This window comes from Colletotrichum tamarilloi (genome assembly GCF_030869305.1).
Source record: "Colletotrichum tamarilloi strain Tom-12 chromosome Unknown Scaffold_52.1, whole genome shotgun sequence".
NCBI lineage: Eukaryota > Fungi > Ascomycota > Sordariomycetes > Glomerellales > Glomerellaceae > Colletotrichum > Colletotrichum tamarilloi.
The window spans coordinates 209,930-223,080 of NW_026849435.1; the positions used below are offsets into that span (position 1 = coordinate 209,930).

General features: G+C 48.6%; 5 protein-coding genes across 5 annotated transcripts; 2 read left to right on the forward strand and 3 right to left on the reverse strand.

Moving 5' to 3' along the window:
- Nucleotides 1–3,337: 3,337 nt before the first annotated feature.
- Nucleotides 3,338–5,108, reverse strand: CTAM01_10801 (uncharacterized protein; the record flags this gene model as incomplete). The annotated part of the gene is made up of 7 exons (XM_060526813.1): nucleotides 3,338–3,553; nucleotides 3,630–3,782; nucleotides 3,846–4,444; nucleotides 4,497–4,690; nucleotides 4,788–4,840; nucleotides 4,899–4,952; nucleotides 5,004–5,108. The coding sequence occupies 7 exons, from the start codon at nucleotides 5,106–5,108 to the stop codon at nucleotides 3,338–3,340; spliced, it is 1,374 nt and encodes a 457-aa protein (XP_060378601.1).
- A 774-nt stretch (nucleotides 5,109–5,882) lies between these two features.
- CTAM01_10802 (uncharacterized protein) lies at nucleotides 5,883–6,334 on the forward strand (the record flags this gene model as incomplete). The annotated part of the gene is made up of 3 exons (XM_060526814.1): nucleotides 5,883–6,098; nucleotides 6,171–6,218; nucleotides 6,284–6,334. 3 exons carry the CDS (start codon nucleotides 5,883–5,885, stop codon nucleotides 6,332–6,334), a joined length of 315 nt encoding a protein of 104 aa, XP_060378602.1.
- Nucleotides 6,335–6,599: 265 nt separating this feature from the next.
- On the reverse strand, nucleotides 6,600–8,530 carry CTAM01_10803 (protein kinase; the record flags this gene model as incomplete). The annotated part of the gene is made up of 3 exons (XM_060526815.1): nucleotides 6,600–7,153; nucleotides 7,212–7,611; nucleotides 7,688–8,530. The coding sequence occupies 3 exons, from the start codon at nucleotides 8,528–8,530 to the stop codon at nucleotides 6,600–6,602; spliced, it is 1,797 nt and encodes a 598-aa protein (XP_060378603.1).
- Nucleotides 8,531–10,326: 1,796 nt separating this feature from the next.
- Nucleotides 10,327–10,592, forward strand: CTAM01_10804 (uncharacterized protein; the record flags this gene model as incomplete). The annotated part of the gene is made up of 2 exons (XM_060526816.1): nucleotides 10,327–10,482; nucleotides 10,545–10,592. The coding sequence occupies 2 exons, from the start codon at nucleotides 10,327–10,329 to the stop codon at nucleotides 10,590–10,592; spliced, it is 204 nt and encodes a 67-aa protein (XP_060378604.1).
- A 566-nt stretch (nucleotides 10,593–11,158) lies between these two features.
- CTAM01_10805 (uncharacterized protein) lies at nucleotides 11,159–12,544 on the reverse strand (the record flags this gene model as incomplete). The annotated part of the gene is made up of 1 exon (XM_060526817.1): nucleotides 11,159–12,544. The coding sequence occupies one exon, from the start codon at nucleotides 12,542–12,544 to the stop codon at nucleotides 11,159–11,161; it is 1,386 nt and encodes a 461-aa protein (XP_060378605.1).
- Between the last annotated feature and the right edge of the window lie 607 nt (nucleotides 12,545–13,151).

Genomic DNA, 13,151 nt, shown 5'->3' on the forward strand with positions numbered 1-13,151 from the left:
TGGGCCGACATTTTGCAGGAAGACTGGAGGTGATGCCGCTGGGAAAGAGACTCAATGGATGACGATGGCCAGGTTGGGCGAGTGAGACATTGATGCCGATTTCCAAATGTTGCAGCTTTCAGGTTGAGGTTGGGGGAATATCAAAGACAAGCGCCAAATGGGAGGGAACTGGAAAGAAGTTCCGCATCCAGTATCAGATGCCAGGGCAAGAACGTGCTCGGTCGAGGTCGAAGAAGAAGGTCCGGCTGGGCAAGCGGCAGACATGGGTAGCTCCGGCACCTGCCAGCTGTGCCTCTCCCTCCTTACTTGTACCTTTACCATGGGAAGGACCTTGGCATGCAGCTACCTACCTTACCTTACCTTACTCCGTACCTTACCCAACGTGTCTGATTGTAAGGCAAGGTACTTGGGGAGTTGGGGTGAGCAGTGGAAACAACGACCATGACAGCAACACACAAGCAGGTTGTAGATAAAGTGCAAACAAACATCACTTGAATTATTTTGATATATGTGTCGTTTGCACGGCCAAACATTGATGATCAGATTGTTATGTGCCGCGTACAGGGTCCCGGTGGTGCCAGTTGCTAATTGCAGAAAGACAAGGAGGCAAGGGGGACGGAGTACCTAGCGGGCCCCGTCTCTCAAGCATCGAAGATCGCAAGGTGCAGTCACAGTAAATGCCAAGGCCCAAATGGAAGGAGGTTTTAGAGCTCTCCCAACCGTGACAGTCACTGTGACACTAGACCAGATGTGGATTAACGCCATGTTCCCCTGCTCATGATCAGAAATTCAGAATCACCACTACCGGATGCACGGCCCATTTCTCATCTCGTTTTGGCCGACCTTTTGTTTTTTTTTTCTTATTTCCTTCCTTCCCAAATTTCTACTAGGCGGCAAGCAAGCAAGCAAGCAGACACAACAAAAACAAGCTACCTTTGGTATCCGTAGGTACGGAGTATCTAGGTTCCATTTAATTTTCCCACTTAAATTCCTTTTGCGCTGCGTGCTTACCTAAGTTTGACAAGCACGGACACCTCTTTTTTTTTTTTTTTTTTTTTCCTTGACTCCCCGAGACAGGTCTTCGAGGTTTCTCATCCTTCCCGTTGATGCCTTCCGCGGCCCCTCTCTCAATGGAGCACCTCAGCTCTTGGCAAGAAATATCTGCCATTCCAAATAAACTTCCATTGTGAACAACCTTCAAATTGATGCATGATGGAATGCATGGAATGATGCACATTGCACTCAGGACTAGATGCTCTACTTCGTACTGTTCACGTCACCACATCTTCCCTCATCATCATCCCACACACGCACACACACAAAAAAGGCATCGTTCCACTGTTCACGGCACGCCGCACCACCCACCTTCCGTCCTGTTGTGATGCACTGCGGTCTGCCACCACTGCCAAACTCCACGTTGCATCCCTGCCGTTGTACCGATTGGATCCGCACCACTGGGAAGTTCCCCTATTGCTGACTTGCTGTCTATTATTTCTGCTACGCACCCAGAGTTTTTTGCAAAGGTCAAGTCAGAAAAAGGGTCAAATTTTGGAGATCAAGAATAGCTCGCTACAATATCTGAAGACTGACCTACCTACCCTGCTGAGTATCCAACGACCCATGTCGCACTGCCCATAGGCATCAGACAAGCAACAATAACTGGCTGTTTAGTCCTTGGATTCACCAAGCATTAACTCTGCCTCGGTACTTCCGTCCATGCAGCAGCTTGCAGGCGTTGGTTGGCGACTTGGCGCACGCCATCAGCCACAATTCGTCGAGTCCCCTTACGCAATCCACTTGATAACGCGCTTTAGTCAGCGGCCGTCTCTCACTAAAATCTCCGTTGCTCACTCACTTCCATGTCACTCACTCATTCACCCACTCACTCACTATCCAGCCTTTCATGAGCATAACGGAAGAGGAGGACTCCATTGAGCAGTGTAGTAGCAATCCCTACTTCCGACTATGTACGGATACGAACGCACATCAAGTGACGCTTCTCCGAGGTATGGAAATGTGTCTTTGGACCATCACGATCCTCACTGGTCGCAATTTTCCCCTTTGCAGGCCATCATTCAACTCCCTCACGCGCCAGCTCCACCCTCATTTCGGCTCCGCGGCATCGTCAACAGGCCTGTACGAGTGAGGGGCCGCGATTCGCGGCCTCCGATCGGCGTCTGTCAGCACCATCTCCAATCCCTCCCACACGGCCACGCCTCTTTACATCTCTTCATCTGGCTTAGTGCAGGTAGATGCAAGACGTCCAAGACTCACGCTATTGCTTTCCCAACCTAACAGTTGAACTTTAGCTTCAGCTGGTCATGACACTGCGTAAATGGCAGCCTAGAAATACGAGCTGTTTAGATAACAACAAGCATTCTTACTGAGCATGGAGGTCTGCGGACCGTTCCTCTTCTCTTTACGGCTCAAGATGTGGGGTGTATAAGATTTTGAACATTGAAGCATCCGTACTTAATGCTCAGACGCCAGTCAATTCCACTCCTTTGAACACTACGGATATGGATACAAATAGGGTTTCTGACTATCTTGTTCGCACCGTTCCTGGATTTACACATGTAACTCTTGCATTTGTTACTGTATGATCTGAAGAGGATTGAAACCCCTGTAGACTGGATAACCAATATGAACCTTACCTTCCTCTTGGTGATCCTCGCTCCAACGACACGACTCACAACATGAATGATTTGCCTACATTTTCACCGTGGACTAAATGGACTAGGTAAAGTATCTGGTATCATTATTATCAAGAGAAATGGATGACAAGCTTCTGTACGTCCGGTGAAAAGCCTCTGCCTTTGCGCATCAAGTGTCACTCGTCAGGCCGGAGCCTCGCCTAAGCTTTTTGTTGGTAGTAGGAGAATGCAAACGATTTCTGTCCTCTCCATGTCCTGGGGCAAAGGGGCCATTGAGACCCAAAGACTCAATCATAGAAAACCGTACTAGATGTACACTTATTTTCCTTTTCCCTGCTTGAGTCTCGCTGAACTATCCATAAAGGTGGCGTTCAAATAAAAATTACGTGAGTGAGTAGTTGAACGTGCGGTAACCGCCAAAGCTAAAGCCTCTAGAATAATAGGGTGAAAACTTCATCATTACACGCCAGTGAGTATGAAGCAAAGTAGCTCATAATATCCACGCCGACTTCTGTTAACCTTGGATCTCAGTGATATATCACCGCCTGTGTACCTACATCATTGAACGCCCACAATATCCAGTCGAAAATTCCTACAGTGGTGGCCGCCTCTCCAGATGAAACCAGGATTCGCCCTAAACAAGTCCCTTGCCTCATCTCAGTCAAACAGAGTGACCCCCCTCTCTAAACATACTCGAATGTGTCATGTCTTTGCGGTGAATTGAAGTAGTTGTCCGACTTATCCGCCATAGCCTTCTCTCGCCGTGTCCCCAAGAACCATGCAGCAAGGGTGAGCAGTGTGAGGCCAACTGCAAGGACTGCGAATAGCCAAATGTGTTTCGATACCATAGACTGACCTTCAACTGCCTCCCAGTTGAACATATCCATAGAGAATATAGCCTATGATTGTCCTCAATTAGTACTTACAGAGGAACTCATGGAAAGAAGTCTCAGCAAATTGCAATAAATGGCTTACCGCAACACTAGATAGGGGGAGATATATCATTGTTAGAAGCGCGATTGTCCTCATCTGAGCGCTCTCGACCTTTGTTTGTACTGCAATGGCAGCATTTGCTTTTGACATCTTGGTGTTGGTCTTTGAGTCTTGCCTTGCAATGTGGTTCCAGACCTGCCGATGTCATTATTACCTTTGACTCTTGGAGTCAAGTCTCGCGTCTGAAAGATGACTTACTGTTTGCATTGCCAATGATGTGTTGCAAATCATCATCTGGCACTCATCAATCTTATCGTCGTATTCTATCATGATGTCGTCCACCCTATTCTTCATCTTTGTCCCTAGTTTCGCCATCTCTGTTGCTCTTGGCTCACTCTTGTGAATGTACTCAACCCCGCTGAGAGACTCGAGCTCTGTCGTTATGATGTTAATCTCCTTTGAGAACTTTGTCAATTGTCGTTTTGCCATACGAATTTGGTCCATCAAACTCTGGCTTTTAACACAGAGAGATAAATGCTGTTGCGCCTTTGAGCCGTCCGTATCTGCGTCTGGACTCCAGGGATGTGTCTCAAGCTTCTCTGATCGAAGTGTGAAATCATCCAACAGATCTTCGACTCTCTCAACCAACCTCGCTCTCTCTAGCTCTTCGAATATCCCTGGCATCATGAGTGGGTGGAAGGCTTGTTTGCCTGCTCTTCGCACTTTTGACTCAATGATTCTCATCTGGTCATCGTTACAACCATACACCACAGCGAACGTGGTCCCGGTACTCGGTATGTAAGTGGCAGACATTGCTAGATCGTCCGGCAGACTTGAAGACATGCGCGCAGAAAAGGCTATAGTACGTGTCAGACTCTTGAGGTAGACAGTCGCGAAGGAGGAACGAACACATCTTGAGATGACCTGACGTCGCGTCATCTTCACGGGCGGAAGAGAAGCACGGGACCAGTCTTGCTATCGTTCGTTTAATATTTCGAGATACGTGAAACTCTCTAGTGATTCTTTTCCAAGTGTTTCCTGTAAACGGGAGGTATTGTATTCTGCCGGGTGCTTCGGACATCGGAGGAGCCCTGCTACACAGGCTATTCGGAATCAGTATATCATGCCATAGTAGCATTGCCTGCTTGTGATGTAGAATAGAACGTTTGGATGCCCAGTATCTGAGAACTTTCGACTCACATCACACACAGTCCTGGCTTCAAGTCCATCCAGTCCGGAGAGCTACTTTGTGACTGTTGGCACTTGTAGTCAGCATTGCTGCTTGGCTGGTGGAGAATGCTTCAAACTTACAGAGCTAAACCATCGCTCCCAGTTTTCTTTGGTATAAAGGGCTTGGCTTGTAGGCTATGGAGTGTTAGCCACCCCGAGAGCTTTATGTAACAGGTCGCCACAAACCTCCTCACCGTCTAGGGATGTGAGTACCACAGCCTTTCGCTCGGAGTATCCAAAGAAACCAAGATCTGACGCCGACCATGTCATTGTCTCAATTGGTAAATCCATCCTTTTAACTTGATGTGTCAGTGAGTATTGATTCAAGAAGACTTTCAAGCTCCTGGGTTCTCAACTCCGCGAGTATTGAGATGCGTGGTCCGTCAGAGGTAAGGACCTTCTTGATGGTGTCGAACGACGGTTTCTTTGACAGCGTCGATAGTATCCCCTGTGTATGTCGACTCCCTTGAGAGATACATGTATAAGTATGCCAGAGTCGGCTCTAAGAAGGAAGCTGTTCCCGTAGCGTCGTTCATAGTTTCTACACTTCCAAACCTTTCTCGACATCCTGCTCTCTAGCCTGCCTCGCAGGACGCCTTTGGCTGGTTTAGTATGCCTCCATGCCCCCTGCCCACACTACGCTGGCCGGGACCAAGACCAGTCAGTATCATGTAGGCTTACTCGCATTGCAGCAACCGAAAAGCCTCTTTGCCTAGTGTAGCTATGCAGGCAGATTCGAGGTGGAGCGATAGGCAGTGTTCATGTATGTGTTGTCGGGCCGCCATTGGGTTCTTCTCATGCATCATGCAAGACAGGGCGGGCGGACATCGAAATCAGGATTGGATACCTGCACGCATGATCCTATCCTCTCTAGATAGAGAGACTCACCAGTGAAGCCAGCTCGGATGCCGCCCCCGCCGTTTTTGCCTTTTGAGGTCTCCAACCACTTCTTCCCCCGCCTTGATTTGGACACCGAAAACCAACAAGCCTCTCATCCAAATTGCTGTGAAGCACACCTTTTCGGCACTTGAGGGAGAATACATCATAAAGCACCGAAAGCTCGGGATGTCTTTCTTCCGCAAGAGCTGGGGCCGCGGTGATAAATCAGAACCGAAGGCAGAACCTGAAAAGAGTAGTACGCAAGTAACACAAGCGACAACGAAACCCGGGCCGGGATCAGAATTCCCGTTCGAGGAGAGGATGAGAGCGAGATATCATGATTCTGCAAAATTGAAAACATCGCTGGATTCGATCTTTGGCCAAGGGAATTATAAAGTCAAGGTACACTGCTGTTACTACAAGACATGCTCATTTACGGCCGGTACATGATTTACTGACGATAGCTTCAAACAGGAAAGAGCCAACAGATTCATCCTCATGCTGCCCAAGCCACTTGAAAAGGTCTGATATACCCCCTGGTAAATCCACAAGTTGAACTGAACGAACTAACGTATTCGGGTTTGGAGGGCGAGCTAGCAGCGATCGAACAGCGCATTAGAGTCCACTACAGCGATTGAGTTAGTAGTTGGCTTTCAAGCTCGGGATATGGAAATTCTGACGTTTCGAACTGAAACGTTGTCTTAAGGTCGGACATGTGTGGACGCCCTGACCTTTCTTCTTTGAATCGTGTAATTGATGAAATCTAAAGTTCGTGGTCTGACGCGGGCTCAATGATAGCTCATGCTACTGGGTTTGAGCTTGAGCATGAAAAGATTTGATCCATCCACCTTCCCGGGTCTTAGGAAAGTTGCCTGGGCTTCTCAGCCATCTCTTTCGCGAATCTTAGCTTTTGGGCTTGAGATAGTAATCGGGGTCGACGGTGCAAGCCTTCAAAAGTTCATTCATCCTTTTGCTCAATAAGCTTGATGGGATTCTCGTCGTGGACTCGGGATCTAGCATGCGGTCTCGAATGACGTCAAGCAAGTCCGAAAGGTACCAGGAACAGTCGCGGTGGTTCTCGAGTTTCGTTATCCATTTGGTAACCGAAGACTTGAGATAAGCCTTCTTGTCTTTGATTGAGAAAAAGACATCAGAGTCGAAACCATGTTTATCTTGTTCCAGTCTGAAATCGGGAAAGGTTTTTTCCACATCTTCGAGCCCGAGCAAAAACCAGGTGACATATTCGAGGAACACACATCCTAGGCTGAAGATATCCGACCTTGGTGACACGAGACCAAATTCCAGGTCAAATTCGGGGCAGCGATACGTTGCCGTTCTTTCCAGGCTGTTGGGGTCTTGTTTTGAGCGGGAAACTTGAGTGTGCAGTCGCCCGAGACCGAAATCCGCTAAGGCCAAAAGACCAGGAAAGCTATCCGATTTGAACCAAAGGAAATTTCCTGGGGGAGAGTCTTTCAGTAAGTCGTGTATAAAATGGGATAAGAGTAGTCAATTTACCTGGCTTGATGTCCCCATGGCGTCCATACAGTTGCTTGTTGGAGTCTCGGTCTTCTAGATATCGTACAGTTGGTTCGCGATCGTTGTGAACATAGCGAAGAGCTTCGGAAACTTCATAAAACTGAGTCGCCATCCACTTGCAATGCCGTTTATCTCTCACTAGAGCTTCATTGCTCTGCCAAAACTTGTTCAGTGTTCCATCGGCCCAGTCAAACAAGAGATAGAATGTTGATTCTCTTGTCGCTGCATTCTTAACCTCGAATGTGGCCAGGAGCTGTATGATGTGTTTCTTTTGATAGTTCTGGGCAGTGGAAACTAGTGACGACAACTCGAGATTGAAACTGTCGCGACTATGCGATGTGAGTTTCTTCAGCGCAAAGTAGCCTTGTGGATGCCGAATCTAGATGGGTGAAACTGTTAGTTAATTTGATCCCTACCCAGGCCCTTCTCAAGGTCTGCTCTACAATGTAACTTACCCCATGTACTCCAAAGTCAGAATGACCTTCGTGAATCTTTACTTTGTATACCTCGCTGAAGCCCCCGTATGAATTCCCACCAGAATCTGATTTTCTTTCTTCTTCCTCAACCTTAGCCATAACCTCCATGGGGAAGACGTCTCCCGTATCTAGAAGGTAATGTTGATGTGTTCCATGCTCCCATTTGATGAAGGGAGAGCACATGGAGTAGGTCCATTGGGAAAATCTATTACGATCTTCTGGTCGACGATAGCTATTGAGTAGGCGATGTTCCTTGTGCTTCCTGCACTGAAGCGTTCGACGTCTGTCGTTGGGTACCTTTCGAAGGGGCAGGCAGCTGTCCCTCAGCTCATCAGTCCACATGTGTTTTGCCATATCCTCGGCTTTGTCAATTCCAATCAAAATTGCGAGTAGCTTGACACAGGGCGACTTGGAGCCATCTGCGCTACCATACTGGATTTCTCTGGCGAGCTGATCTTTGTCCTGTATGCCTTTGAAGCACTTGAGCATATGAACAGCAGATAAGATTCGGCTGTGTGTCATGATCTGTTCAAATGTGCGCCTTGGTATAAAGTCCTTGTCCGGTTCCAGAAGGTCAGGCACCATGGCAGCCGCTTCGTCGAGTTCTTCGGCAATGATTCTGATCACATCGTGTTCGAAACGAAACTCTTCTGGTCGCCTGGAAGCCCCAATGGATCCTCGGCTTGCTGGATTTCGTTGTTCGCTCTTTAGTCGAAAGGACTCGCCTCTGTCATGGATATGTGTGACTTTCTGCGGATTATCCAATACAAGCTTTCCTTGTTGGAACAGCAGCCTAAAAACCTCTTGAGGTTTGGTTGCCATGATGCAAGTAATACGTAGTCTGACCTATGCAATGTTAGGGAGTCCAGCTCTTAGCCAAAACCCACCGGTCAGTGAACTCACCAATGATGTCCGACTGGTACCTTTGCTAGATTGTGGCTCAGTGACGGTCCTCAGAGCTGGTTCTCGCAACTTATAACCACTGCCTATCAATCAAATGTGATGCGCAAAGACGTCGCGCCAGCGTAGAGGAATTCCACGAGGCGACGCTACGTGAAGAAGTGCGAAATCCACATGCACGCAAGATGGAGAAATGGGGCCGGGATGGAGCAGATCTTAAAGCCAATCGTACACAGAGAATGGGCTGTGAGAGTTGAAGTACCTTTCTCAGAGTCTATATCCCCAGTTGATGGAGTGGTGCCTCGGGCCATGATTTGTTGGCCTTGCCATCTTCTTGCCAGTCTCTGTCACACATCCTTGGCCTTATTAGGAAAGCCTCGTTGACGGGCCTTGCATCTAATGTAGAATTCGGTCAGAGAAACGGCCGGAGAGCACATGGCGATGGCATCTTGATAAGGCAGAAGCAGTAAGGCACTGGGGCGCGCACCAGGATCTCAACAAGCCGCAGCAAGATGAGGGCAGTATCGTGATTGGTCTGGTTATTATGTCTTGCACTTAACCGCAGTTGGCATTCCACACGTGCCGTCAGACAGCCTGCTTATTCCATCTGAGAGAGCCCGACGAAGTGTATGCCTGAGGAGGCCTCGGCCCACCGCCCACCTTCATCCCTCACGCCGAGCAACAGCCCCCACAGGCTGCCTCAACATCGCCTGCAAGGAAGCAATACGATAGGAAGGGATGAGCTTTCCAACCTGTCAAAAGAGCAGTGACTCTCGTTTCTATACATTCTGGATGGGCGGAGTACCTAGATCTTTGGAAGTGTCTCGGAGAGTTCAGAGGGGGTATACGAACTAGTCTTCGTGACTGGCGTTGATGCTTTTGGGGATTCAATCGAGATGAAAGAAAGCATAAGAGCAATCAATGAGAATAGACTTTCAAAGATTATTCATATTATCCGACTCCTACCATGAGAATAGTCGAAAGGTTTGAAGTTCCGATGCTCCAGATGAGTCTGTTGAGAACGTGCTGCGCAAGATGCTCCAACGAGCAACACTGCACTGTCGCGGCAAGACACGGGATTCGATGGCTTGCAGCACCAATAATCAGCCCACTTGATGAAATGTGATATGGCAGCGAAGTTCGAACAAACCAGATTGTATGTAAGGAGCGCACCCATGACAGTGAGGGATTGCGAACCTTGCTTTTATTGCCTGCAGTGTAACCAACATGCGTTGACAACACGCTAATACTGCGGCTCAGTCGGTCAAAGCCTCAAGGCGAGGGGCTGGGTCGCCCGTGGTCCGCCTCGACCCTTGTCTCATACCCAATCAACAAGCCAAGGTTGTCTGCGTTGATGGCCGGGAATCTAGTGGGACAACATGACCGGTGAGACCCGTGTGACAATGATGTGGCGGTCAGGGACTAGACGACCACATCCTCATAAGTTGAGTAGGTCCTCGATGAGGAGCTCATGGGAACGACTCTTGACCTCACAATTAGGTGACTAATCACATTCATTGGTAGCAATGTGCCGACTCTTGCCACTCTGATCACCCGGCCGATTCTCTTTTTCGCGGGCCATTTCCAGGTTGAAATAGGAGTTTCGCTTCCGACGACTGTAGCGCAAGGCGTCTGGCTGCCTGCTTCCTCCATCGCGCCCTACCAGATCCCCGAACAATCACCTTGTCGATTTCGTACCTCAAATTTGAGTAAGCGTCATGGCCTGGCAGCAAAGACGTACACCTTCCGGCAAGGTTCAATGGCAATGTAATCAGGATGGCACCCAGAATGCCATTATTTCTGCATCTCAAGTCAGCTCCAGCCAGCTCAAGGAATACTTGGACACGAATTATCCGGGACAGTACTCAGTACAGGTAAATTTTCTATCTGCCGCTTTTGAATTTTACCTGCCGTGAGGAAACTAATCATGGCCCAGCTGAAACGGGATAAATTCCGAATCACAGTTGGGTCACGCGTCCGTTAGCTGCATCGTAAGTCTTGCACAAAGAATAGCGACACCAACAGTGACTGATCTCGAGATACTAGTAGAACTTCGCGCCCGTATTGTGACCGACCCTCGCCGCAATGGGCTTGAATCTAGAGCAATCGCACCATAGTGCTACATGTACAGAAGGAGTGACAAAGCTTGCGCGTGCAGTGCGCTGGGATACTTCACAAGGCATTGGCTCGGTAAAAATAGCATAGCTAGCAATAGCACAAAAACAACCATAAGAGATTCTCAAAGAAGACGAGCTGGCGTAAACGCAAAAACCAGGCAAGGCCAGAACTTCAAAAAGGTTCAATGATGCACGCAACTAGGCAAACAAGAGGCTAAATCTAGTCGCTATTGTTGAGATATAGCGCAACATAGCTGAAGGCGATATGGCTGACAATCAATTCGGCATGATAGAAGGCGTGCTAATTGCTGTTATTGAGAAGAGAGGAGGAGTTTGCGGATAGTATAATAGATTGTATCAAGTGGAGGGGATCTTTGTTCTGAATGGTAAAGCTGAGAAAGTCACGTTGTACACCGGTTGACTCCTTCGGGCCTCACAATGTGAGTGCACGAACCTTTCTTTCCACCGCTGCTAATGCATCCATGCCATCATTCTCATGTTTTAGCTTCATTGCCGCCTTTTTGAACTTGGTATCTTGGAAAATACGGTCAACTCCAAGCCTGATTTGATCTGTCGAAGGCCTCTGGGTCGATAGACTGACGCCAAGGCCAGCGTAAACTGCCCGCATAGTAACTTCAATCTTCTCCTCGCTTTCTCCTGCTAGTACAATGGGAACACCGTTCCTCACAGCATGTGTTAAGGCGCCATATCCCCCGTTGGAGACAAATACATCGGTATACTCAAGCATAATGTCGTAAGGCATATAGTCCACGACCCTAGCGTTCGAGGGAACGACAAAGCCATGAGGGAGTTGAGCGCCACGGCCACCCAAGGTTGCAACAACGAGGATGTCTTCAGTTTGAGAGAAGGCTTCGATTGTTGGAAGAACGAGTTCGGAGTAATCCATATTGACAGTACCTTGGGAGACGAAGACCACATGCCGGTATTGATTGTCTTTCTGAGCTCTCTCGACCTCTGACCACCATGAAGGATACTGAAAGCTTGGAGCAGCGGACTTACGAGGCAAGACACCTGCGAATTCCACAGATGGTGGTAAGTCCGAAATGTTGTATTCAAGGCTGGGAGAGCAAAGTTGCAACGTATAGTCATGCGCCGTGTAGCACGAACGGAAAATGTTTGTCTTTAGGATGGCCGTACACCCAGTATCCTTCATGGCCTGCTGCCACGCATCGATCATAGGTTTTATTGGGCCTCGCTCAACCAACTGTTGGAGAACCGCATTGCGCTGACGACCTGAGTCGGTGGCGTCAGCGGGCAAGCCAAGCGAGACTGGTCCCGTGTCTTGACTTTCCATCATAAAAGCTGCCACACCGATGCCAATAGACTTGGGCGCCGTATTGAAGCCTTGAGGCAGAGGACGGCCATGTCTGAAAGGAAAGAGCGACCAGTTGAAAATGTCTTCGACAACAATGATCTGGCGGTCTGGATTCCGTGCTTGTAATTGGGAAAGAACCTCCTCCATCTTTAGCGTTCGTGGAGGAAGTGTCTCCAAGAAAACAGCTTTGATCTGCGCAGCGAACCGCTCCGGACCAATCGGCAAAGAAGCTGCTTCGCGGAGGGCTTGGTAGGTCGTGTTGGTCATAGGGCTGTTGGTAGGAACCCACTCGGCGCCCGCCTCTTCGACTTTGTTCCGGAAGTCTTCAGTTGTAATAAACACAACTTCGTAACCCTTCTTGACGAGGTATGCTGCGATGACAAGGAGCGGGTTGGTATGACCTTCTCCGGGGAAGGCCGCCATGAGAATGAGAGGATTGCTTTCTGAAGCATGTTGAGTGACTTTTGATTTGTTGACCGTCATCGCGTAAAATGTGATTGATCACTTGTATCTAGAAAAACTTCGCAACCAGGAACAAATGGCTCTTGGGCCTCTTATAAATACGTGCTCATAAGTCTATGATCATTCGCGATGTCACCATTTGCTTATGAAGCATGAATGGAAACCATGCATCGTGTAGTAACAAATATGGACCATTCGCAACGCGTGGGGATGGACTGAACGACGATTGAAGATTTTGGTTGGTTGTTGAAAGCACGTATGGATACATTTGCTGACCAGGCTTGGCGACCGAGCAAAGACACGGTGTGATTGTTCATGGTTGAAGGCGTATTCCCCCGACTGAGACACTCGTCGTGAAGTGCCAGAACAGCCGCTACGTGGAACCGAGGGGCCCCTTGCAACTTGATATAACGATTGGGCAACTAAGCATCCAATCAGAAGCTTAAAAGTGTGTATGGCTAATTGATATTCCAGTTGAGCCGCTGCGCGTAGCGTTGTCCAACTTGCACATGAGGTGTCATCCGGGTACCAAAGCTCGCGTATTGGTGGGAAAGACGCAAGGCGACAATGCTTACAGATATCAGTAGCCCATCTTGGACATGAAGACTAAGATCTTAGCACTGGTGAT